Below are 25,873 nucleotides of genomic sequence, written 5' to 3' on the forward strand. Positions count from 1 at the left end.
AAAAAAAAAATCATCGTTAATCCCAATGTTACGATTTTTCAGACGACGAAGAATCAGCCCAAGTATCAGCAGTTTAAAATGGTTCACGAGACATGCGAGGACTCATCCCTATTCTTCTTTTCCCACGACCAAGAGGAGCATGTTCGTCGTGCCACGTGTTAGACGATTCCCTTATCAAAAGGGATCAAAAACGATTCGCGAGACGTGCAACCCTCTTTCAATCGGGTTCTCGTACGAGGCAAAAACTGTATCGAGGAATTCGCTCGAGGACCAACGGGGTGCACACAAGAAATGCAAAAATAATCGACACACACACGCACAGTGCTTTCATGCCGGAGAGTTCTCGATTGTCAGGCCGGATTTAAAGGAACTCTTTTGGAGAAGAACGCGTTTCGAGCAAGAGGAAAGAAACGCTCGTCTTCCAGAACTAATATAATAAAGAAAATAAGAAGAAGAAAAAAGGGTGGAAACAGAAGAGAAGTTTAGAATCTCGAGCTACGCCCGTTAGAATTCCACGAGGGCACCGAACGAATAACGAGTATGTAATATCTTATTCAAAGAGTACTTTGAAGGGAAGCAAAGACGGAGAGAAAAGACATACAGATATAGAATATAATGTTTGTATCAGACTGGATGAGAATGTTGGTCCGATACGAAGGTGCCACGTCGAGTTTCACGTAGCGGCTACTCAGAGAGAGAAAGAGAGACTAGGCGCGAGAAATTTACGGTCATAAGTAATAATTCTCTATAAATGTGTAATAAATCGAGTCCAAAGATGTTATATATACCGCGTAATCGTCGGAGGGAGTACGAATGACAGCGTGTCCTGTATTATATTACTTTTTAGGCTAACCCCCGAACGCCCAGAGTAGCTTAAGTATACGTTTTTTGATGTACATAGCGTGTAGCGTTTAATGTAGTGTGTAATATGGGCAAGAGTGATGTGTGTCTTTATGGGTTTATATAAGTGCGTATGTGAAGACGAGAGATAATAGGAAATTCTATATCAAGCCGAATGTATATTCAAGTTCTTTTATATTTTTCTTTTATAATTTTCTCCTTCGATACATTTCGTCTCTACGAAAACTCATTTTTTTTTTTTTTTTTTATATATATTTCAATTATCACAATTCGACCTATGTGTTTTTATCCGATTTATTATTATTATTTTTTTTAAGAATCATCCACAATGTTTTTAAATATTTTTTTTTCTTTTCTTTTCTTTTCGCTTACTATGTAATACGCGAATATTATTTACATGGCTCCCAAAAGCATAAAAATTTATCGTATCGATGGCGTTTAAGAAAAACCCAATTTTTACGGCTTCGATGTATGTGTATGTGAAATTTTATCGTTGACGCGATCATAAGTACAAAGTATTTTTCGAGGGACTATAATGAGAAGAACGAACGACGAGTCATTTGTAGAAGAGCGTATTGTAAGAAGAATGTGTATCGTTCCTGGGCTTTGGAAATTCTTTTTTTTTCTTTTTTTTTTTTTTTTATTAAGTTCTATCCACGATATACGAGTGAATTTATATGGCTCGTAGTATTTTAATCAGCCTCTAATATAATATCCAGCGCGAGTGTATGTTAGATAGGAACGAGAGAAAGAGAGAAGAATCGATCGTCAGTAAAATTAATATTAAAAGTCGTGCGTTTAATGAGTTTAAAGAGTGGGAGAAAGAGAGAGAGAGAGAGAGAAAGAGAGAGAGAGAGAGAGAGAGAGAGAGAAAGAGAGAGAGAGAGAGAGAAAGAGAGAAATATGCATGCATGCGCGTTCGAATGAATGAAAGAAAGAAAGAAAGATAGAGGAAATAAATATAACAACAAGGTATTAAACGTTTCAGGAAGGAAATTGAGAGGATATAATAATCGATATGCATCGCGTATGCTCAACTTATTTTTACCGAATAACTAATTAATTATTAATCGAAAATGAATTTTAGATCTGCTGTAACTTATATTTCTCGATCTTCTCGAATTCGATCTGTCGTTATCGAAAAATAATATTAATTGAGCACCGAAACGCATTTGTCGGTAACTAATATTTTCCGAAATTTTATCAGTATCACGGTACTTTTAGTTTTATATAAAAAAAAATATATATTATAAATATATAAATATATAAATATATAAATATAATATCTATTATATGTATAATCCGCGCCGTGCGAGAAGAGCGTGTTAAACGAAAGAGAACGAGCAGACCGACTCTTTCTAGCCTCTGTCCTAAGGAGATAAGACTCTCAAAAGAGGGGAAGATTCTCAAAAAATTATATATCGGCTCGTTTCGTCGACAGGCTGCGACGAAATTATCAACAATAATTCAGAAAAACTAAAATATATTCACGGTGCGATATAAAGATGCGTTTTGTATGGACGGAATTGTACGACTGAAAATTTCATTCTTTCTTATACTCGAAAATATCAAAGATGAAGGGAAAAGATAACGAACGCGGATTTATTAGGACAGAGAAGGCCTAACTTCAAAGGCATCTCCTTTCGCGACGAACGATCTGCCAAAATGCGCGTAGAAAACAAGCAGCAGTCTCGAGGATTAACACGGTGCTTCCTCCCTCTATCGTATTCTAGCTTGAAACGCTCGAAGTTCTTAAAAAAAAAAAAAAAAAAAAGTTTTTTTAAAAAAAAGAAAAGTCTCGAAAGAATTCTTGACAAAATTTTTTTTAAGATTTTCGAGCGTCTCGTATATTATATCGACATTCCACGTTGTTGCGACCTGTCGAATCGTGAATCGTGCCCCGACACAAATGCTTCCCAAATGCGACAGACTGTTCCGAAATATGTTTAAATATTACATCTATCCTGGAAAATGTATAAAAGACACGGATAAATCGTCGAACACCGTGCTGATCCTCGCCACGTTCGACCCGCGCGGAAAGATGGATTTTCGCGCGGATCCTGCGGAAATGGCGACATTTACTGCATATTCATATTAATATCTCTTTGTACATATCCTTTAATGAACTTTTAAATATTATTAATTAATCTCGAACGTTCTCGAAGGAAGTGTTTGGTAATAATAAAATAATAGCGAGCGTTGTGTCCAGCAGCATTTAAAATATCGATCGAGAGAAAAAGGTTCTTCGAGCGTAGAAAGAAGAAACGAACGAAACAGGCAGGGAACCGATGCTATTTCCGTTCTGTTTTTCTTTTTTATTCGAAAGTATTGTAAGATCGATCATCCGTTATCTCGTTTGCGTTTTTTTTTTTTTTGTTTTTTTTCTTTTCCAAGACATTTCTGAACGATCTTCCTGTTTTTTTTTTCTCTCTCTTCGCACCTTTGGCGGTTCAAGGATACATGGTCCATTCCAGGGAGCATTTACGCCTTTCCTTACCGATTTTCGCGATTACTGTGATTCTGTTTATTTTTTGAGAATTCTTCCTGAGAGATCTTTCTTAAAAAAAGATCCAACGAACTATACCAGTTACATTTTCTCGTGAAAATTCAATTGTGCTAGTCGATACGAAATTAAAATATTACTAATATTTACTAATACAATATAATTTTATCGTAATTTATCGTAACCAATATAATTTTATCGTAAGCGAACCTCTAAATATTGAATTTCTTCGTGAAATGTAAACTAGGTGAAAGGAAAATTCTCGAAAACGAGCGGAATAATCGAATTGCGAAGAGGACGGTAAACGATGATTGTCAAGTTCGAATAGTCTTGAATTGCCGAAGCTCGATCCTTCCTTTTTCCCTTAATTATTTCGAACGAAACGATCCACCTTGTCGTAGAGTTTGTACAATGCGAGCGTGTGAGTATGTTTGTTGAGAAAAAGATATATATACATACATACATACACACACAGACACACATATATATATATATACATAGAGAGAGAGAGAGAGAGAAAGTCAAAATATGTAGAAAAACCTTTAAACTTTCTTCTTCCACGAGCTCTGTCCCTCTTACTCCCTTAATTTTTATCCCTCGATGACTTCTTTTTACTTTTTATTTAATGCTCCTTGCCCTCCCTCCCGTTCTCCTCTGTTGTTTTTAATTATTTATATTAACTCGAGAATGGAGCGACTGCGAGTCGTGGTCGGCACGAGCAACAACAACAAAAAAAAAAGGAAAACGGAGATACGACAACCTCTTTTGTATTTAATTTGTTTAATAAAAAAATCATGGATCATAGTACAACATTCCCGATTGCGTTTTGGTTAACATCAAGGGAACCAGAACTCGTTTATTTCTTTTCTTCTTCATTTTTCATCCGAAAACACGCGTCGTTCGTCCTAAACTCCTCGACTCCTCCTCCGATCCGTTATTCCTCGTTACGAAGAAAAACGAGGGAAAAGTAAATTAAAAAGAAAGAAAGAAAGAAAGAAAGAGAAGAGACTAATAAAACGAAACAAGTACAAAGGAAACGATATCGATGATAATCGAACAACCAAAAAAAAAAAAAAAAAAGAAGAAAAACGACAAGACGGAGATAGAAGATAGAACAAGCTCGTTCGTCATCGAATTGGCTCACGTTTTTTAAAGATTTTTTTTTGTTTTTTCTTTTGTACATAATAAAGAGGAACATGCGCGTGAGATGCGCCATTCTTTCCGCGATTTTTTCACTTGGGTTTTCACTTCTTTCGACCGAACTCTGCGTACGGTACACGTTATTGACGAAACGACCATGCTAAATCGAGAGAAAGCATCGAATTTTTCCACGAACGCCACTGGATTTTGCCTTAGAAACCGAAAAAAAAAAAGGATGTAGAACCAAATTATATGTACGATCGAAGATAACACGGACGAGACGACGATCATTATTGTAATCGTTCCGATTCTTTGCTCTAAGATGAAAGCATTTTAACCCATTATTTGGCGATTAATCGAAGGTAAATTTGTTATCTTTTAAACTTTTCTTTTTTAATCAACGAGATTTACGTAGTAATTTTTCGTAATTTGATTTTTATTTTTGGAAAAATGATTTTAGGAGAGTATGCGATTTTTGAACGTTTAAATTCTAATCTCTCGATTTTGTTTCATATAGATAAAGAAAAAGATCCGTAACGTGAATTTTTTTTAAACTGATTCGAGCAACTGAAACCTTGATACTTCAAAAATTCGAAATACGAAAATGAGGAAGTATATTTTTATTGAAAAAAAAAAAAAAAAAAACGAAAATGAATGATGGCCAAATAAAGGGTTAAAAGAATCGTATTTTTATAAAGTTTATTACGATATTAAGGTGAAAATATCAAAGGTCAATGAGAAGTTACCGTACATAAGAGAAGAATACGTGGGAACGAAACTGGTGGTGATACTATTGCTACTATTTTGTACGATATGATGTTTTTGTATATCTGTCTACCGTATGTATATATACATAGGAACGAAGTCTACCGATTATTGAATAGATGGTTCAAATTGTATCGAACACGTATTAAACAATTTGTAGCGTGGCGGACACAAAACTCCGGTTGTATTTACCATGAGTCACACATAGATGTTGTTCCCATTAATGTACACCTGTAAAATCCCTATCGAACAATATATGAACTACTAAAGGATTGGTAAAGAGTACTTTGTAATTTATTCACGTACTCCTTTGTGTTTATTTCATGACTCGTATCTTTTGTATCAATAGATGTTGTTACATATACGTTTCTCTTAACGCTATATATTATAATTTTATTCGCGTTGTGCGCTAGATTTCTTTTTACGTATTTTTTTTTTTTCTTATTAAAAAAATTCATTCGCGTATAAATTTACGATAAAAATTTTTCTTTTTTCTCTGATCTTTGATGCAATTTTTAACATTTATTGTAAAATATGTTCGATAATATTATATAATTTTCTGTAATATTTGTTTTAAAACGAGTATTTTGCAATTTGAAAATGTAAAATTACTCGTTTCCAGGATCGACACGTGGATAAGACCACCTGTTGCTTTAGGCAGGAACCAACTGACTGCAAAGGGTGACTGCGAAGTCAGCTGTGCGTAAAATTGCAACTCGAATGCAATGCGTCTTTCAAATGTTTCTTCCTTTATAGAACATTGGTCAACAGCCGAGTATGTGAACGAATCGATGGCTTCACAATCAATCGTGTGTCGAACTTTCGAGAGAATTTAACATCAAAAGAAACTTTCAAAACTCGATAGATTTTTTTTTGTAGAATTACGCCTAATCTGCTAAATTATATTATAACGATATAAATATTTAGCAAGTGAAAATCTCTATTAAATTCTATCTTTTAATTATATCTAGATAGAAATATGAATTTACTTACCCACGATATTTATCAATCGAAAATTTACGTTATTTTCCAATAATCATTGGATTTAATTCAAATTAAATACGTGAGCTGATACTCGCGTTTCACAGCCTGCGATTTTAGAAGGTATTTTCATAAAACTGTAACTGTAAAAACCGTTAAAAAACTTTAAGTCAAGGTTATTTCATAGTATTCTTTAACCGTTTCAACAGCGCGTAGATAATTAACCATTACCATTTTCAGAATCAGCAACAGAAGTTCGAGACGCGAACAGTTTCACGGAAATAGAGCGTGGCTTCAATGTTGTTTCAGAAAAATTGCATTTCTAATTTTCCGTTACATCTCCTTCTGCTCGCCTTCCTGGTGAGTTATATAAATTAACGAGAATAGAGAATTCTCTATGCATGTTTAAAAAAAAACATTTTGAATACCTTTTCAAGTACATATAAATTTTCCATTTTCCACGTAATTAATGAAAGAGTTCGGATAGTGTGAGCGATAAAAATCTTTCTAATCTTTCTAATCTTTCTTTCCTATCCCACCATTCGTCGCGCATAACATATACATCACGCTTTTCATATTGCATAAAATTAATCTGACCAAACCGTTTATCTCCCAGCAGTACGAAGCGAAGGTGTTCTAATACTCCGTATTAACGTATTTTTTCTCCAGAAAGAAAAGGTGCTGCAACATTTTATCCATCCTCCAGCTTCAACCCAACAACGTGCTCGCGATCGACGCGAGAGGACAGGATCCCGATCCCGATTCCCGAGGACCGCAGATCTATCGCGTTCACCTACGTCTCCCCTTCCACGGCTCTTTTTGCACTACCTCCTCCTACCATCGTTTCGCCATTTCCCTCTCTCCGCGAGCTGATGCACGATGCAGGGGAGAAAGACACGCCGCCTTCTGACCGGCTCGTAGTTGCTCGAAAACCTCTCTTACCTGCGCCGTACGCTCGGTTTTATTCTTCGACACGCTTCCGATCGGTTTCTCGTTTTCGCGCGCGGCTCCTCTCATTGCCTTCGAAGCTCTTCGAACTCAGCGCCATTTTGGTCGCGCCTCCGCTTCCGGCCGCCCGCTCGAGGCCTTACCGATCGAGCCCGATCGAAACATGTTCGAAAACGCGCGCCCATTATTCGTCCATCCTCGAGTCGTCGTCGGCCAACCTATGCTTTGATCGATCCCTCCTCGTCCTCTCGGCTGGGGAGAAGTGTCGATTATGATTACATCCGGAGGAGAGATTTCACCAGATACTTTTCTCTCTTTTTCCAAGGATTTTGATTGATTTGGGATATGAGACTGTTGAGTAACGACACAGTACAGTGAACGAAGAGTGTGTGCTTCTCGAAGGATTCTCCCTTGGATTTCGAAAGAATTGCTGGAACGAAGATTTAACGCTTGTGGTCAATACCGGGACGAAGTTGAAGATAGGAAATTGAATGTGGTCGGAGGCTAAATTAGGATCTTGGAGGAGAGATACCTCTGTACGCGTGCGGTGAGAACGGTCGTCTCGATCCAACGTTTCAAAATACAATTACGAAACTTGTAAACGGAGCATCCGTTTCAAAGACGATAATTAACCAAAGCCAAAATTGATCGATCAGGGATTACCGAGCACCCAGGGTAATTCTGGGAAGACCCCGTCCAACATGGACATCTAGTAGAAGTCGAATGGCCAAGTTTGGACGCCTCGAGTGAGCCACTTTCCAGAGAACCAGAGCTCGAGAGCGTAATTCGAACGGCTATTGACTAACTTGTCGTTTCGCGGCAACCGTGTCAACCGTGATACTCGTCCACCGGGCTCACCTCGACCGTAAACAAATTGCTCGCGGCCCCTCGAACGCGTAACAACTCGTTCCCTCCAACAAATCCTCTCCAACGTTGGAGCTTTGAAACTCGCCTGAAAGTCGGGGGAATCGTGGAAAGTATCAACAGGTTTCCTGATCTCGATAGAGAGCATCCTACGGTTATCTCCGCAGGAAGTCGGCGCGGGGAGAAGCTCGATCGCCTTCTCCTGGCCGTTGCAATCTCTGGCAGGAGGAGAACGAGGTTTGGTTAGGATTAGATTGGCAAGTTGCCGGATGAGACAGTGGTTACCGAAGTGTGTAGCTCGGAAATTTTGGTGGTATGATGAGGCACGTGGTGTGAAATGTTGGATCGTTTCAAGTTTGCCAGTGGATCTGTCCCAGGATGTACAAAAGTGATTCGGACTGGAGAAGTTGAACTGGTTGTACTGGGTGTAATTTGAGGAGCAGCAAAACTGAAATTCATTGAGATAATTTTTTACTATCTGTTTCTATTTTATTTTATATAGGTACAGAGTGTTTTTGGATTTACAGAGTGTTAATCAAATATTTTTAGAGCGACTGATCTGAGATATTATTCTGTTTGATGCTGTTTGAGGATTAAGAATTTAGAAGTGTTATGAAATGATTCTTCTTTGTATCGGAGATACGAAGCAATCGGTTGATTAGAGAAGAAAAATTAGGTTAGCGAGGGAATCGACGTAACTGGTGAGAAAACCGGTTTGAAAACTGTGGTATTGAGAATCGTCGCGTATAAAATCGTTGAATAAATCATTCGGTTCGGATTGTTCGTAGCAGAAGCAATCGAAACCTGATAATAAGCCTGTATTGACATTTTCGAAGATAAGGAATAATTTATCGTCAAACCGATAAAGATTGATTTATGGGAAAATATAATAACAATTGTATATTAAATTTTGAAAATTGAATCGAAATAGCGGAAAATTGTTGCCTCGATTTCTTTTTTCTTAAGAATGAAAGATTCATTTAAATACAGATATCGTAGCACGGGAAGTGGATCCATCTATCCAATACATTATCGACACTTTATGATTATAAATAAAATTCCAATCGCAACATTGCAAGCTTGAGAATATTTCTTTTGCGAAATGTTAATCGAGGAAGATTCGTAAAGTGCGATAGAAACCTGTGAAATATCGCTCGAAGAAGTTAAATCGCAATCACGAATCTTCAATCGCGCCTAACGAACTCGAACAACTTCTGGAATTAGGGGTGCAACATCGCTGAAGATTAACTGGAAGGCCATGAATTTATTGTTCCAAATGAATACCGAGAGTTTTCTCGTAATTTAAGAGATTCGAGATTGTTAAAGATATCGAAGGAGGAATTTAAAAAACTTCGTAAAGTATATTCTGACCGTGATTACGACTAATTTAAGGATTAATCTATTTTTTCTTTCAACGAGTGTTAATACAGAAATATTGTGCGAACATTTTACAATATTTTTGCTCTTTGAGTAAATGCTTCTCTCGTAGAATCGTACAGAAGCGAATTAAAGAAAGATACGCAAAATTTGCGAATAAAAAATCAACTCAAACTCACGCTGCAATAAGCCTGCAAAAGTAGGTCCAGAGAAAATTCTCAGAACTGTCTGTAGAAGCTCTATAACAAGAAGAAAGCTTATAGCGCATTACACCACTTACCTACTAAGCATACCAAGAAAGCGTTGCCCAACAAACGTTCCAAACGAAACGTTCGTCCAAACTGTTGCGACGTAGAATTAAAAGCGAAACGGCTCGTCCAAAGCCAATCCTCTGACCCTGCAACCGACCGAGAACTTTCGTCGATTGTCTCTCCAAAGATCTGCCGGTCGCGTGATTCATCGAGGTCACCGGTTGAGCGGGTCAGGGCCGCGAGTTGTGTGGCTTCAGGTCGGTGCAACCTGGATTTCTGCACGATTTAACGCGCTCGCTGTCTTCTTTTTAATTTTGCACAACCGTGCAGCCATTCCTGCACCATTATCTCTGCAACATCGGGACGATAAAATTCTATTCTTGCACCGATAAGAGACACACGGATTTTGCTGATTAATCGCGCGCCTACCGATTTTAGCCTCGTTACTCGTCTTGAGTGGATCGAGTGAAGTGTCCGTCGAGCTTCTTAAACCTGGAAAGTGCGAAACACGAAGGGGACTCTTCCGATGGGAAGTGGGCTGTGAAGTGATTTGGTGGAATTTGGTGGAAGAGGTGGTGAACGAGTTGGGATCAGGGAAATTGGACAGTGGTGAGTATTTAAATTTGAATGAATTTTTAGAGTGATGGAGGGAGATTAAGATTATTGAGTTAAGAATGAGATAAGAATTTTTATAAATTTGTAAAGTGGAATAGGAAAAAAGTTGAGATCAGGGAAAGTGAGGAGAATTGATAGATAGTATAAATGAAAATATCGGGTGATATAGAAAATTTTAGGATAGATAGTATTTAAATAAAGAAAAAAATTTGTAAAAAAACATTGGTTGAGAAATTATTTTCCAGGTTATAAACGATTATCTGTTTAAACGTGAGTGGTTTGACCGACTTAATGTGTAATTCTTTGATAGAGAGGTGTCAAGTATATGTAAAAAATGAAGGACATGAAAACTTTTTGCAAGCAATAAAAAGAAATGATAAATGATTTATTTTTTTGTTTTTACGTATTTGCTTTAATCGAAACAAAAAATTGTTTAACTTTGAAGATATAGAAATTAAAAATCTAAATTATTATAATAGTTATTATAATATTTTTCAATCAGTTTTATTTTATATATTCTTCTAAGAGATAATAGTTTCTTCTTATTTATAATTCTTCGTAATTTTATAGTAGAATATTCAGTAGCAAGTTTAAAATGGCTGTTAAGTTAATAAAATTACCTTGTTCAATCATCTAAATTCTTTTGCTTATTTTCATGGTTGGGATTCAATTATAATGATAACGGGATTTTATATAATATATGCTTATTTTAAATAATTTCTACATAATTCTATGCTCTTTTCTCGATAGTTAAGTAATTTCGTTATTCTCTTCATATTTCTGAAAGCTATTTATCAAAAATTATTATAGAAAATTATTATTCATAAAAGTTATTAGATTTAAGAATTCTTTAAATTTAAATTAAAAAGGAAAGTATTATTACTGCTTCCGTTGTTGTAGACGGAAGAATCGTGCATTTTTTTTATACCTATTTGTCGAATCTATTTTATAATATCTATCATATCATAAAAAACAAAAATATCATAATTACGTTTAAAAAATTTAAAGCGACTATGGAAAAAAATTATTTTTATCGAATAATTAAAATTATTATATATTATTATATGTCATACCATTAAATTACTTATTATACCATCCTGTTAGAAAAATAATAAAAAAATCTTAGATATTATAAATAATTATTATACATTTTCCAATTATTATTTAAAAAAAAGAAGCTTTCTTTACGATTTACTATTTTTATACACATCTCTCTTCGTCGTAACTAATAGCTTCGAAAAGAATCGTTTCAAGAATTATGTCTTTCTTTCGCTGTTTTTTATCTATGCACAATGAATGATCGACGATTAAAAGAGGTTAATAAGCACGATCGAGATACAATACGATACTCTGGAGAGTATCGTGGCCGATCATTGGACAGTGGCGCCATTCCGGCGAAACGAAAACGAAGAAGGGGAGGAATAATCATCGTCGTAGCAAGAATATACGAGATTATCGGTATCCTTGCAAAAATAAGAAACCTCTTGTCGTTGATTGACTGTTCGGGCGTGCCGGGATTCGACCTGTTCGAAGATTAACTCGGCAATTAAGCGATACTCGTGCTTCTTTATTTTCCCTGGTTCGATCGTGTCTTCGATTAATAATCAGGGGAGTGGTGCGAGAACGCGTCCATTTTTACGTACGAGTATTGACCTCGATTGCGGGGATCGTGGTCTGGATCGTTTTTCAGGTGGAGAGATATCGTGAATGGTTTGCGGTTACCTCGAAAGTGCGCTAGAAGAATCGAACGTGTACACTGTCGCTCAAAAGTATTTCGATCTTGGATTCTCAATGCGTGAGCGATAATTTTTTTATTGAAATTATTTATTCCTTTTATTTCAACCATTGCTTTATACATCACTGCCCTTAATTTATTTCTATCTTTCGTTTTTGAAAAAATTGGAAACGATATTTACATAGTAATATCGCATTTTCAATTTTATAAAATTGCGAAACGGTATCGAATTTGACTGGGATTTCGATTAGAGAAAACGCCCGCGAAATTCAAATTTTTCAGAAATACGATTACCTCTATTCCCTGAAAGTTTTTTAAAGCCAAATTTTAAATTTACATAAACATTAAAATTATTATGGACGCGTGAAATTTCGCCACTTCAATAGAGAAAAAGCCGCGAGATTCAAATTTCTTTCCAAGAGCACTACTACCCTTCACTTTCATTCTCAGATTTTCCACACGAATTTCTCAACAAAAAACTATCCTTCACTTTCATTTCCAACCTCTCCACTCTTCAAATTACTTTTTAAATCACTTAAAGGAATCCTTTCCCCTCATAAACGATAGTAGACAGTAAGGAAACCGAGTGCAGCGCAACTCGCCTCACGAGTAAGGTTTTACACAGCTCAACTGATGGATGAGCGTTGATTGCCCGGCTGAAGCTTATTAACTTCTTCCCGCAACTTCGTTAGAACGGTATCCCTGCAATTAAGTTTCTCGAAGGCGAGAAAATCTGCGACTCTTATCGCGCCAGAATTTTTCTTCTTTTCACTCTTCTTCCGACCATTTCTTGCTCCACCCTTGGAAACGGAAGAATAAGAAGAAGAAGAAGAAAAAGAAGAAGAAGAAGAAGAAGAAGAAGAAGAAGATGTCCAGAGACTCGGTTCCGCTCTTTCTTGAGAAACGATCGTGGTGATTTGTGGCGCTCCCCGAGATATATTTCGCTGGTTGCGCGTCACTTTGCTTTTTCTTCTTGGATTCGAAGGAAGATGCGGAACGTCGAGGAACGCGAGTCGAGTCGTATAGCAAGTTGAATAGACGTTCGCGGACTTTTTGTCGAGGTTCAACCGTGTGCCGAGATCATACGTCTTTCTTCATCTTTACGTATACACGATGTGGTGAATATGAGCCGCTCTTGTTTTTAAAAATTATGATAATGATCCTGAAATGTACGTTGTATAAGGTGTAGCGGATACAGTGGTGATTCGAGGAAGGAATTTAATCGTGTCTGATTTTCTATCTCTAAAAAAAAAAACAAAGTATATAGTTCTTATTACGATCTCTAATTATTATCGATCAAAATTTGCACGAACATCCTCGATCCATCATCCTCGTCGCTATCAAATTTTCACAGAAAAAAGATCATTGCGAAAGTTCGAGCCTATTATTATAAAATAGAAATTCGAGTCTGATTCAATAGTGAATAATGGAACAGGCTCGAAAAGTTTCACGACTTTCCTCGATAATGATTGTGCACAAGATTTCACCCTCGGATTACGAAACTAGTCAAATCATTGTCGCTTTAGACGGTAAAACGTTTCGATCGTTAAAGAGTCAGCCGGATTGTCGGCGTAATGCCACGGTCATAAAACGCGAACTTTCGCGTTCACTTGTTCCTTTCGCACGCATCTGCCGTAGAGAGCAACGCGGAAACGTTTTGCTCTCCTTTGAAAAGTTTCAGCTCATACTTACTTAGGCTCGACTCGGCCGGAGAAATCTCTGGCTACTCGTCAACCGGCATTATTTATTTCCTGACCTTTTGCAGCAGGAACTGCATTTTTCTTTGGACCTTAAAAAAAATGAAGAAATTTCTTCATATCTCTTAAAATAATAATAATAATAATAATAATATTTAAAGAAATTTAGATAAATAGAAATAAATAAGATCGTGAATGAGATCTAATCGTCAAAATATAAATTTATAATATTATTCGTATCCTTGGATTAAAGGGAAGCTAAACGTACGTACATCAGATACGTGCCACTATTATTCAAGTTATGGTACACGGGGTCATCATTCATCCTAATCGTTCCTGCATACATCTAATGTCAAATATGAATCTAATATTACGAATAATGCATTTAACGGTACCTTGTGACGTTACCGTTTCACTTTTGCCTGTGCCTTCTTCACTTTTCTCCCCATTTATGTCCGTTCGCTGAATATTCAACCGGCCGGATCTCAAGCGGCCAATTAGCATGAATCCTCCGCAGAAATGATCGAAACGAGTCTCGAAACGAAATCACGTTTCACCTTCCTCGTCTGTTTATTCCGGTCGACGTTTCGCTAAGCGATTCCCTTCTCCCGTGAATAGATTGATTTATCGGCGTCTCGTTATGCAAATATCTATTCTCGTCTCCGTCTTGCTTCTCTCCTTCTTCCCTCCCTCCTCTCTTCCTTTTAGTTGGTCTTTCTCTCCCTCTGGAAAAAAAGAGCAGATGAGAGATGATTTTTTCTTTTCTTTTCTTCTTTTTTCTTTTACCATTCTGCACGCGACAATTTCGAAATCGAGCCGATTCCTTATGCGTGTTCGAATGTAGGACACGTCGATCCTCGACGAAAGATCTGGATCTTAATTTTCATTTAACTTGCCCTTTTTAAAAGTAATATTTTCGGATGAATTTTTTTCATTGAACTTTATCCTGGAAATTAAGAAATTAATCAATCATCTTCTTCTTCTAAGATATCGAAATACTTTTTAAAAGATAACGAATTTATTTCAATCATTTGTTTGCTGTATTTTATTTTATTCATTGCGAGTAGTTTTTAGAAGAAGAAATATTCGTGAAAGCGTGAAATAGATAATTCTTGGAAAATTGTCAATTCGCAAAAAATTTAATTTGTCTCATCACTTTCCATCACGTAGTTACTTGTATACGTATACTTGCACGTAAAACAGTTTCAAGTGCGCCACTATGCCAATACAATTTCGCAAACTTTGCGCATCTGTTTAAATTTGGGACACGATTGATCAATATCAATGTAGGCGAGCAATGAAATAGAGGCAACGAACGATATTCGTCTTTCTTTCGAAACTTATTTCGTCCGTATTTAAAATATATAATTAGACGGCTGAGAAACACGTAAAAAAGGCTCTTAAGATTACCTCAAATTTCACAATGTTAACTTTTGTAAAAGTGAAAAAGAAATTACATCAAATTTTTATCACACTCTACGATACTCTTCAATTCGATGTAACAATATTTTCAGAATACTACATTTCCCGAACCACTCACATTTCTCTGTTCGTCAAATATTTAATCAAAATCACGTCCAACATTCCACCCAATCAGCAACAAATTCACGCACGCTATTCCCTCAAATATATGATTTCAAATCTATATGTTCGATGCGCGTCGTCGACTCCGCTTCTTTTTCTCCTCCCCCCAACTCTTATTCAGATGTAAATGGATCGTGGTCGCGGCTCATGGCGAACTCATGGTGAACCTTGATCGAAACAGCGGAAGCGTCGTCGAATTCCGAGGGTACGCCAGGCGAATTTGCATCCTGCACTTGTACGACCGATCCCGAGGGAATTCAGCACCGTTACAGACCGTGCGAACCAGCGATAAAGATAAAGTCTCGCTTGGCACCCGGAGACCCCGAGTAAATCAACGCTGCTCGCTTCCACGACCTCTTTTTTCCTCCCTTCATTCGATTTAAATACCGTATAAAGAGAGCGAAAGATGATTTCATCTGTTGCGGATGTGTGGCGTCTATTATAATGATTTATTGCGTTCATTTCGAAAATGGAGAATCATCCCCCTTGCACGATAATTTATATTGTTTAATAAAATAATTTAATCAAAAGTGGGAATTTCGAGTTGATATGATATAATAAAAAAAAGTAGTTTTTTTAGAAGAATCAAAGTTTTAAATATTTTTATTTGCATTTTTTTTTACGGTTAGATTTAAATTTCTTCCCTTTTTTTATTCGAAGCCCTGGGTATATTTTTATTTATTACGAAAAAACTGTGATTGGATTGGAACACGCGCTTCCTTTCACGATCTTTGCCGTTCATTAGATCATACGACCGTCTCTTCCCGGTTCTAACATTGTAATCGCAAAAAGTTGCATAATCATCGATAAATCAGCATCTATTACGTCTGCTCCGTCTCTGGTTTCTTCAAGTGTAGGCAATAATTAACAAGTGAGCATGAGAAAAGTGAGAAATTTAGTGTTTTTCCTCTGGTGCCCATTCAGCCCGAGCCTGATGAATAATTGATGGACTTTATGAATACGTAAGGCAGTTACATTGTAAAGCCAAGCTGGTTCAGAATTATTACACCCTCTTTCACCCACGCGTGTGTATACACTATACAATAATAACACGGTTGATTGCAGTAATATTTGCACACGATATCCTGCGAACGTTGTTTAAACAAAACTTAATCGACAACCATAAAATTGTCGGTTTAATTTATGATTGTACTCACTATTAGTTAGATCTAATTGTTTTAACATGGATATTCCGCATATTACGTATACCTTACTATAATCGTGGAATTGTTCGAGATGAAATCGAGAGGAAACGAATTTTCTTCTTCTTCTTCTTGTTCTTTTTTTTTTTTTTCTTTAAGATTCGTCAGATGATATTACCAAAGAAATGAAATTACATCCAGTAATGATTATAGGCTATAATAATGATGTAATTCGAAGATAAGTATACTTTCACTGATGTTTCTTTTATGTAATTAAAATAATGTACGATGGTAAAAGATTGATGGAATAATTATGTTTCTTATTTTGTTGAACGAAAGATGAGATATTTGATATTTTGTTGTATATTATGATATTGATTAGTTATTTTTTTTGAGTGTAGAAAACGAGTGTAGAAAAGGATTGGTTAAATATTTTAAAAAAATCAATGTATCCTTTATTTATTAAAATCTCATAATATAATTAATCTTGCGTCTTAATTAAAAAAATATAATCGAAAAAATTTTTATTGAATTTTTATGGAATGCAAATACATCAATTATTTTTAAACGATAATATCTTTTTACAAAACATTTAATATACAATCGATCTTATTTACAATATCTTTATAATATTTTGCATAAATTTATGAATCTATCTATACCTGTAAAATTTATCGTCGATCAATTTGATTGTTTAAAAAATTTAAACATTGTTTTCGATATCTCCTTTGAATAAATATTATACAAATGTGTGAATAAAGATAAATACTTTTACGTAAAGAGTTCGAATTTCATGGGATACGACAATAAACAAGTTTACTTCTCTTTCAGCGCCTAACAACAAAGTAATTAATCTTAATTAAGTTCAGTTTATATTTTACGGCCATTACTTACATCAATTTAATAACGAAATAAAATTATGATTAATATTTCAAAGAGTTCTTACACGAACGTTATAAACTTTGATACGTTCAAAGATGCGTTCTAATTAAATCTGTTGCGCATAATTAAAGTCAAATTAATTATAATTACGCATAATCGCAAGTATCTACATAAATTTTAAATATCTTCTAACAAGAATCTATAAGATTACTCAATCTTTACCCGATATTTGACATTTTTACATTCGCAAGAGTGCGTACAATTTTTACTATCAATCTAATCTAATCTAACCTAATCTCAAAAATTTCGATTCAATTTTTAATAAAGATTAAAAACTGTATACCCGTTAACAGACGATACTTTCGATACAATAATCCTAATAAGAACCGATCCATCACGCAATTTAAACGAGCAGCCAACCCCTCACAAAATTACCAACGTTCCATTATCAACGAAAACGCTACCCACCCTCCCTATTCTTTTCCTATTTATTAAACTACCCTATATATTAAACGAAAAAGAAAATATTAAACAAATAACCACGAAAAGAAAAACGGATAAAAAAGGATCGTGCACACAATTTTCACTACTAATCAACCCCTCCTCGAGCCACGTAGTTGTAGTAGTTTATATCGTGTGCTTGTCCGTCAACGATCTATCATCGCTCTTCCCCTCATATATATATTTTTCTTTTTTTCTTTCCTACCATTTCCCAGCCGGCTGTCTTTCACTCCTATTACAGATATATCAGTCTGTATTGATTATGCCAGCGGTGTAGTCCAACCGACGTGTTACTATCGATCGAGACGGATAGAGACGCGTGGGTGGAACGTGGACGTTCCAGTTTTCTCGACCCGAATTGCCCGTTTCTTTTCTTCGCGCTCATTTCAATTTCAACCGATCCTCAGCTCGGAGAAATCGCGCCATCGGTTCGCCTCGTTTTCGAGGAACGGGGAAGGGTTTCGAACAGGAGGACGCCGGTGAAGTCGAATTTTCGCGGCATGCAAATGGCGCTCGTTGAATTTTTATGGCGATAGTGTGCTGTTCCTTCGTTTTTCTTTCTTTTCTTTTCTTTTTCTTTTTCAGCTGCGAGGTCGTTAGAGTAATTTTATCTCGGAGGAAGCCGAAGGATGGTTTTGCAAACATGAAAAATCTATATGTATATACATGTATATTTTTTGGTTGGATAATTTGAATGGAATAAAAAGATTTTTTTATTTAAATTGGTTTCGAAAGTTGGATCAATAGATTTGTGATTAATGTGGATATGGAGAATTTCATAATCCTTTTATTATGTCCTAGTATGACTCAATTATGTATTTGAATTATAATTGTTTGGGAATCGCGGATAAAATTGAATATGCAAATAATATTTAGATTTAATATGGGATAATGACAGTGAATTTGTAGTTCTGAAATTCTGTCTGGATTATTTAAATTAATTGATGTATATATTTATCAGCACGAATAAATTGTGGACACGATAACGTATATTACGAAATATTTTTTGGAATTAACGATTGATTAAAGATTTGGAAATTTAATCGTGAGATTGCCATAGAGAAATTTAAAAAAAATGTCGACTGATAAATGCGAGGCTTAAATGAAGTTTACGTAGATGTCTTTGATAATTGCAAAATAACGTGCCTTTGTCGTTTAAAAATTTCACGATTTCCCTTAACCAACCGCACACAATATAGACGATTAATGTTTTAACGCAACTGTTTTCTCTACGTGACTTTCTTCTCCGAATTAATTTCTCCACGTCATTTCCACAAAAATCACATTTATCAAACCTTCCTTTTTTAACAGACCGAACATTATAAAACGCAGTTCTGTTCTCATGAATATACAATTAACACGCTTTTTCACGCCTTTAGAATTGTAGCGAGCACAAATTCTTCGAGCAAAAATCTAATTCAATTTCTCATCCAACAACATTTCCATTAATTTACTAAAAACTAAGATTTACATTTCAATACTTTTCCGAAGCAATTACACTGACTTAACAAATCGATTCTATCCTTCCTATATATCGCTACACAATAATTAAATCCAAATTTTACACTCAAAATGCACACAAAAGAAATATCCCCCGATGATCCAATTTATCTCTCTCCTTTCTCTCTTTTTTATATCATTTCTCCTTTCTTTTTTTCTCTTCTTTTTTTTATTATTTTAGAAGAACTTAGCGAAGCCCAACACCTTCCTTTCCCCCCTTTTTCCGCGAGAAAAATGGAAACGTGAAATACCCGAAAGGGGGGTTGGCCGATTGCAAACAATTTCGCAACAACAACGACGCGACAAATTACTCGGGGGAGGAAAAAAACCAAGGAAATTAGTCCCATTCGCGGAAGGTGTACGGTGTTGTCGCGTACGGATGCTCGAGGGGTAGGTGGAGGGGGTGGTTGGTGGTGAAAAAAGGGGCGCAGCCGCGGCGGACGACCACCCCCGCGGACACGCTCGCTCGCGCGGCGGGCTCGTCAGTCTCGGTCAGTCGTTGGCGGCCGAAAGTCGTGCGAAACAGGAAACCGATGGAGAGGGAGGAGGGAAAGGGATGGAGTGAGGCCAGGTGAGAGAAACACGGGCCGAGGGAGAAAGAGGAGAGTGGCGGTAAGGTCGAATAATTGGTGGACGTTCGGATGGAAGAGGCGGAGGAGGAGGAGGAGGAGGAGGAGAAGGACGAAAGATCGATCGTTGAAGATTTTAGCCGGGTCGAAGGAAACAGACTTGGATTTGAAAACGGAAGAAATTTTTGATTGTGGTATAGTATATTTAGAGGAAAAGGAAAAGGAAGGAAGGGGGTGGGTTTGAAGTTTACACTGTAAGGGACTTGTCGAGGTAAGAAGTTTCTTGTCGAAGTAAAGTATGTGGAAAGTTTTAGGTAGTAGAGGAAAAGGAGAATGGATTGGAGTCGTTCTAATAGAAAGGAAGAGAGATTAGAAAAAAAAGATGGATGAAAGAGAACAGTTAAATAATACTATCGGAAGAAAGAGTCAAGCGATCGAAGAAATATCAAGAGCTAGAAAAAAAGAAGAAAAACAGCAAGCTAAAATAAAAAAAAAAACCTATCTAACATCTCGCGAAATCCAAAAATATTCGAAGATCGAGAAAAATTATTCGGGACAAGAAAAAAAAACCTTAGTCGCGATGGAAGACATTTTTGAAAAAAAAAGAAGGAAAGAAAGAAAGAAAAAATTAATTCAAATAAAAGCAAGGAGAAAAAAACGAGGAGAGAGGAAAAAAAACAGGGTCAAAGAAGACGTGGTCGAATCGAGGGGAGAAACGTGGGTAAAGAAGAGAGAGCACGCTAATGGGGCCGACAAAGAGGGAAGCGCGCAGGAGAGGCAAGCGAGAGGCCCGTCAGTATCGTGGTTTCCGTGGAACTGAACGGAACCGAATGGGACGCCGCATACGTCGAAACGACATCAGACGACCGGTACCGAAGTTTCACGAGGGGGGTCCAGCCGGTTTTTCGTGTTCAGTTCGTGTGCCGCGTTCGGCCCGTGCGTCGTTCCTTGTTTCGTTCACGCGATCCTCCTTTCGGCCAGGTATACGCGCTGGAATCACGGATATTCCTTTCATTAGATTTGCATGGATCCTCGCTTTTAATAATACGGAATGAAAATTGGCGGCGGTATTGTCGGTATACACGCGACCAAGTATCGAGTATGAATTGGATGAGAAATTGGATTTCGAATTGAATTTCCGTGAAAATCTCGAATTTCGAATCTTCCTCGTTCTTTTTGATCCTATAACAATGAATAGTTTTGGTTTGGTATATTAGGTTAGGATCGATTTCGTTCTTTTTTACTGGTGGTGTTAGTAGATATGATCGTGGAACTCGTTACGTTGCCGAAGTATTTTTTACATTTGGATTTTAGATTCATAATTTTTGATAGAATCGAGAAAAGGAAAATTAAAATATTATTTTCTTCTTATAGTTTTGTTGTGTTTTATTTGAAAAATTTTTTTTTTCAATAAATAAGACAAGTTATAGATATTTAAATTTTAAAATTATTTTTTGACGAGTTATTTATTTATTTATTTTTTGCAATTATTATACACTTTTTCAATTTTGCGGAACAGTGGAATTGCGTATGAAAAGTGTAATGGAGTTGGGGAGGGAGAAAGAGAATGCATGGAATGCAGACACGTGGTTCGAAGACGTTTAAAAATTGTTTCTTTAAAGATAACATCAAGCAGAGATACAATTTTAATATTTTGCCATTATTATTACTACAAAACTATTTTCTCAAATTTTCCAATCGAATCGATCGATTCATCGATATTTCAAAATATATTATATAAATCAACAAGAGATGCAAATATTCCATTCGTTTTACATCTTTCTAAAAATTTTTGTTTTCCTTTTTTCCTTTTTTCGTTTTTTTATTAAACGTTATACAGTTTTTATTTTTTTCATCAATTTATGCAAGATATCGTCCCATTTATTTCATTCGATCGGTAATCGAGACGTGATCAAAAGGCAAAATAAAATTAGAAAAAAAAAACTAGGCAAAGGAAAGGCGGCTTATCTGGCTTTGCGGTTTGATTTAACGTTAAACAGGAAACGTTAAAGAGCTTTAGAGCCGCGGCAGGAAAACTTCTGGAACTCTATCGCGGAATCGTTATTGTCGTTCGTCATGCACTATAAACGACCTCGCCATTGCGGCCGGCTTTTTGCGCAGCCGTATGATAATTGCGCTGATTGTGGGCCGATCGTGATACACGCCTCGCAATTCATTTAATCCAATCAGGAACAATCCAGTTTTGCGTAATTCTAATTCGATTTTACCGATATACGTATATGTCGTCGGCTGAATAATTGGACGATTTTTATTATTTTATCATGAAAAATTAATTGTTCCGGCGAATAAGTGGATTATGATTTAATTTCAGATAATTTTAACTTGAACTGTGGCGGTTGGATAATTTTTATTTTATGGGAAAAATAATTATTGATCTCACGAGATTAATTATTTATTAATTTCTATTAATAATTGTTCGATTTAAAAAAGTCATATTAAATTATTCAGAAGGTTATATTATAATTTTTAATTGGATGAAGAGTAATTAATTTATTGTGGAGAACAATCCAATTGTAATGTGTTGAAAGGTTTCTCAAAGAAATTTTTATTAAACGAATAAATAATACGTATTAATTATAAAATGATTGCAATTAATTTCTAGATTACGTATCATAAATTTTTATAATTACACGATACACATATAATTTTGTTAACAAATCAATCGTTGTTTCATATCAAATATATTTTTACAAAAAATTTTATGCTTGGAACGGATGAGATAATTTAGTTTGGTGAGAAAAAAGAGTATATTTTTAACCCATTCCGTGCTAAATAAAAATAACATTAATATTTAAACGTGTTATTTCAACTAGAACTTATATATATTTTTTAACCAGTTATTCTTTACCGTGTATTTAATGTTAATCGATTCGATGTTTAATGCATTATTATTATTCGTACCAGCTCGATAAAGACCAATCCCGTGAAATCGTGGATCAAGATTCATTCGATTCACTCGATTTTCAATTCGTGATCGATTCGATCCTTAGCGACTATTTAATTGATTTTGTTTTGCAAATCTCTTATGAAATCTAGCCGATCATCAAAAAATACTATCCACTGAATTTTTCTATCTACAGCAAATTGACATAATCTACGAGTCGAATTTTACACTAAAAAAAAAAAAAAAAAATTATATCTTTTCTTTCTTCACAGAATAATTCTATGATTATTCTACAATAACCTTAATATCCACATGATCGAATGATATAATTAATCATTCGAATCCTTATCTCCTATAACACAAGAAAATGGCAAAATTCTACATTTTCGTTTTTTTTTTTTTTTCATAATCTCTCCGTGAAATTACTTCTCTATTACCATAGGCAAAATCATAGATAAATCACTCCACATTAATATCCGAAACACCAACTTAATCCAAGTTACCTTTATCAACTCGAGCAAGAGGCATATCTCTCCACGACTACAAGAACTATATTGCAGCCAAGATACTTTAGTCTAATTGCAGAAAGATTGATATCGAGGAAAGTGAACGTACATTAAATGAACGTAGTTTCGGTACAACAAATAAATTACTTAACGGTTTCCGCCACGATAACGAGTCTGGAACCGACGACTTTGCCCAGAAGAAACACACGATATAACACGCGGGAGCACGTGTTCCGAGAGCGGAGGTGAAACAAGAATAAAGAGAAAGGGAAATCGAATTCTTATTGGAGGGCCGAACGTGGAGGAAAACGCGGAGAAGGAAGCGAAGATCAAGGGCATCGGCAAGGTTCTGGCGGGTCTTGGCACTGGAAGAATTCACAGATGTGCAGTGTATAATCGTGGATCTTGCAATGCCATCACTTGCTGGATACCGATTCAACGTGGGCATTGGCAATTGGTTTCGTTTTCGATTAATAGCAAGGGATTCTGATTTCGTTTTTCGAGCCAAATTCTTTTTCAAATCGCGTCCACGCCATTGAATATTAACGGTGAAATGGAATATTGTAAAGAAAATTTTATAAAATCGTTACAAAATCATAATAATATATAATTTGGTAATATAATTTAGAAATTGAATTTGAGGAATCCTTTGATCAACAGTTTTTCAATGTTCTTGGAAATTATTTGTTCTTTCGCAGTGAAATGTTAGCGAAAAGGAATGAAAATAGAAAGTAGAAATGATATTTAACGATTTAATATCAAGAAAGAATAAAGATTGAATTTTTTTGACAAAGATATATAAAATATTGTTAAGTATGATTAATTAAAAATGATTAATGTGCCGTTCAATTCCAAGCTCTATAACATGATATGAATTTAGAAGATCAGAAGTTAGAACTACAATAAAGGCAGATTGCAATAAAAATTTAATTTCTAATCTTGTTTTCATTTATCAAAATTTCACTGCGTAATGAAACATTTATTCAGTTACTTTCTTATAGAACATATTTATTTATTATACCAATAGTATAACTAATATACAATACTCTTACAAACCTCTACGATTTCGATTCCATTCCATCAACGCGAAAGAAAATCGAAAGAAAACAGGAGATGCGAGGATACTTTCTCGGCGAAGTGTAACAAAAAAAAGAAAAAAAAAAAGGAAAAAAAAAAACATTCAAACATCTTCATTCCTCCTCATGACTCCTAATGATCTTAACGACCGTGTCAATCACGAGAGCAGCAGATCTTACGACACGTGAATACAGGTAGCTAGGTGGTCTCTGTTCGTCGAGTATCGATTGAACGAGGAATATATCGAGGAGGATATCGTTAGCTGGAGAACTGTTCGAGCGTGGTGTTCGCTTTAATCGGTGAAAGTAGATTCACCGAGGAAGATTCACTGCAGCTATGCACTCACGCTTGCACCGTAGAGCGTGTCGTTCCTGTTGTCGATCGGAGATTAACTACATCTTCGTACCGTTGAAAATGCGACGCTCGAGAATCCTCTTCCTCAGCGACGATTTGCTTCGTTTACTTTCGAACAAAAACTGTTTTGCATTTACACACGTTGATGGGGCAACGTATTTCGTTCCTCGGATCGAAGATACGAGGTAAAAGGGGGGGGGGGGTAACAAATTGTTTTCTATCTCTAATTGTAGATTAAACGTAGATTGTACGTAAACGTTGGATTTTTGCGAAATAAATGGATTTTCCTATAATTTAGATTTCTTTGTTGTATATTTAATAATCATCTTGCCATTTTTACGAATCGTTTTAATTTTAAAAAATTTTTATTATTGTTCAGTTTGATAAATCTTACGTGGAATTAATTGAATCCGAGGTTGAGTAGAATGCTTGCCCTATGTTATTTGGAATAATGGATTTTTTCCTAGAAATTAGTAAGTAACCGAAGAATTAGATGCAAAAAGAAAATTGAGAGTCGATAAAAAGGAACTAGAAAAATCGACAAAAAAAATCGTGAAGTGTTAATGAAAGAAGGAAGTTTACGATACTTTCTAAACGTCAATGATCTATAAATTGCATGCACCTACTTATTAGCTTTCTCAAACGTAAGGGTTATTATATTCACGATCTAAACTTAACTCATTTAATGATTTGTATCTAGTATTGTACTACGAATAGTTGCCAGGTTAAAGTATGTAAAGAAAATAGTGACGTTAATTACCGCCGTATGATTAGATTAGATTTACGATTGGAATAAATTATGGGAATAATATTTGATTAATTGTCCCAGCCCTGTAATTTATCATTTCGCAATTTGATCGTAATTTTTTTCGGTTTAGACACAAATTGGAATTATTCTTTAACAAATTATATTTTGCAGGGCCGGATGATCAACGCATGAAACAATGATAAATTGTCGGATGCGACACAAAAATGCTAAAAAAAAAAAATAAAGTATTAACAAAATAAAATCAAATGTACGCGACGAATAATAAAAATAAAAAGAAGATATTAACATACTTGATCAAGATCTTGTTGCATTTCCTTCTATCCTCCGCTTTTCTCTCTGAATTTTTA

General features: G+C 35.6%; 2 protein-coding genes across 30 annotated transcripts in view; both read left to right on the forward strand.

Annotated features, from left to right (window-relative positions):
* The window catches only part of LOC107995623 (rap guanine nucleotide exchange factor 2), a 190,168-nt gene extending 184,619 nt beyond the window's left edge, over nt 1-5,549 (forward strand). For all 28 annotated transcript variants that reach the window (XM_062073898.1, XM_062073902.1, XM_062073914.1 and 25 more), the window contains one exon: nt 43-5,549. In XM_062073898.1, the coding sequence (XP_061929882.1) occupies nt 43-77 (35 nt within the window). In that variant the 3' untranslated portion in view covers nt 78-5,549. The remainder of the gene's footprint in view (nt 1-42) is intronic.
* Nucleotides 5,550-6,775: 1,226 nt separating this feature from the next.
* The window catches only part of LOC107995625 (uncharacterized), a 72,608-nt gene continuing 53,510 nt past the window's right edge, over nt 6,776-25,873 (forward strand). Inside the window, exon 1 of one of the 2 annotated variants that reach the window (XM_017053252.3) lies at nt 6,776-10,299. The gene's annotated coding sequence lies outside the window, so the exon portion shown is untranslated. The remainder of the gene's footprint in view (nt 10,300-25,873) is intronic. The other variant, XM_017053251.3, reaches the window with a different exon arrangement.

This window comes from Apis cerana, linkage group LG4, assembly GCF_029169275.1.
Source record: "Apis cerana isolate GH-2021 linkage group LG4, AcerK_1.0, whole genome shotgun sequence".
Taxonomy (NCBI): domain Eukaryota; kingdom Metazoa; phylum Arthropoda; class Insecta; order Hymenoptera; family Apidae; genus Apis; species Apis cerana.